This window comes from Gopherus evgoodei, unplaced genomic scaffold (assembly GCF_007399415.2).
Source record: "Gopherus evgoodei ecotype Sinaloan lineage unplaced genomic scaffold, rGopEvg1_v1.p scaffold_36_arrow_ctg1, whole genome shotgun sequence".
In the NCBI taxonomy this organism is placed as follows: domain Eukaryota; kingdom Metazoa; phylum Chordata; order Testudines; family Testudinidae; genus Gopherus; species Gopherus evgoodei.
In genome coordinates, this window is record NW_022060038.1 from 3,094,956 (window position 1) to 3,096,496 (window position 1,541).

General features: G+C 48.7%; 1 protein-coding gene across 1 annotated transcript; it reads right to left on the reverse strand.

The window, feature by feature from the left end:
* Nucleotides 1-216: 216 nt before the first annotated feature.
* Nucleotides 217-1,164, reverse strand: LOC115641964 (olfactory receptor 52M1-like). The gene has a single exon (XM_030545308.1). The coding sequence runs from the start codon at nt 1,162-1,164 to the stop codon at nt 217-219; it is 948 nt and encodes a 315-aa protein (XP_030401168.1).
* Between the last annotated feature and the right edge of the window lie 377 nt (nt 1,165-1,541).

Genomic DNA, 1,541 nt, shown 5'->3' on the forward strand with positions numbered 1-1,541 from the left:
ATCCAGTTACCAGAAATTAGAAAGGAGGCAACCCTATGAGTTAATGAGTTCTATAGAGACCGATTCCCCAGTCTGTCACACTGACACAGCACAGCAAGGCCAGGAAAGGATTAATGTCACTTTGACTATCTAGTAGGTGATTCAGGGAAGAGAGCCCAGCACCACATCACTAGCAAGCTCTGCTCGATGTGAGAGCCAGAGTACCAGGAGAAAATGTTAAGTGCCTTTATGAGCAATGAGCCAGAGCAGCCTGTCACGGATCTGTTTGGTCCTCATCCCATAGATGATGGGGTTTAGCATGGGCGGCACAAGAAGGTACATGTTGGCAATGAGAATGTGTAAATGCAGGGACACATTGTGGCCAAAACGGTGCAGGAGGGAGGAGAAAAGAGTTGGGAAGTAAAAGGCTAAGATGGCACAGAGGTGAGAACCGCAGGTTCCAAAAGTCTTGAGCCGGGCATCCTTTGTGGGAAGGCTAAAGATGGTCCTGAGGATCTGGGTATAGGACATAGTGATAAAAAACACATCCAGACCAATCACAAAGAATGCCGCAGAGAGGCTGTAGTAACTGCTGATGCTGATGTCAGTGCAGGCCAGCTTCACCATGGCAATGTGCTCGCAGTACGAGTGGGGGATGGTGTTGGTTCTGCAATATGGCCACTGCCTTGCCAGTAAGGGATAGGGCAGTATGAGCATGATGCCGCGCAGCACCACGGCCACGCCAGTCTTGGCCACCACGGGGTTTGTCAGGGTGATGGAATGTCTCAGGGGATGGCAGATGGCCACATAGCGATCAAAAGCCATGGCCACAAAGATCCCAGATTCCATCGCTGAGAAGCAGTGAATGAAGTACAGCTGGGTGAGGCAAGCACTGAAATCGATCTCTCTGGAATTGAACCAGAAGATTGCTAGCATTTTAGGCAGGGTGGATGTGGACAGGACGAGGTCAGTGACAGCCAGCATGCAGAGGAAATAGTTCATGGGCCCATGGAGACTTGGTTCCCTCTTCACAATGAACAGGATGATGAAGTTTCCCAAGACAGCTATGGTGTACATGGTGCAGAAGGGGATGGAGATCCAGACATGGGCCGCCTCCAGGCCAGGAATGCCCAGCAGGATGAAGGTGGAGGTTTTGGTGAAGTTGATTATGTTGGAATCTAACATGGAATAGGGGAGAAGATGTCCAACTCTGAGACAGAACTGTGGTTCCTGGATGTACCCTATGTTCCCACAACTTCCCGTATGTGTCCAGGCCTAGGGTGATGGTCACAGTACAAATGCCTGGATGGAGAGACAATATTAATATGAGGCACTACATGCACTACTGGAGGCTGTTCTCATGGGTGAAGCAGATTGGTCGCTCTTCACACATAGAAAAATGACATTTTCATTGTTCAGAGATAAGAATTATGGGGAACTGACCCTACTAATGTCAATTGCATATTTTATGGTTCTCTGTGCTTCAATAATTCCTACATGTCATGGTGTGGGAAACCATAACAGACACCAGCGGGAAACATCAGTGTGGATACTGGTTATCT

Bases quoted from the DNA above. Each gene is read 5' to 3' on its own strand.
- LOC115641964 (XM_030545308.1), bottom strand. From the start codon at position 1,164: ATGTTAGATTCCAACATAATCAACTTCACCAAAACCTCCACCTTCATC.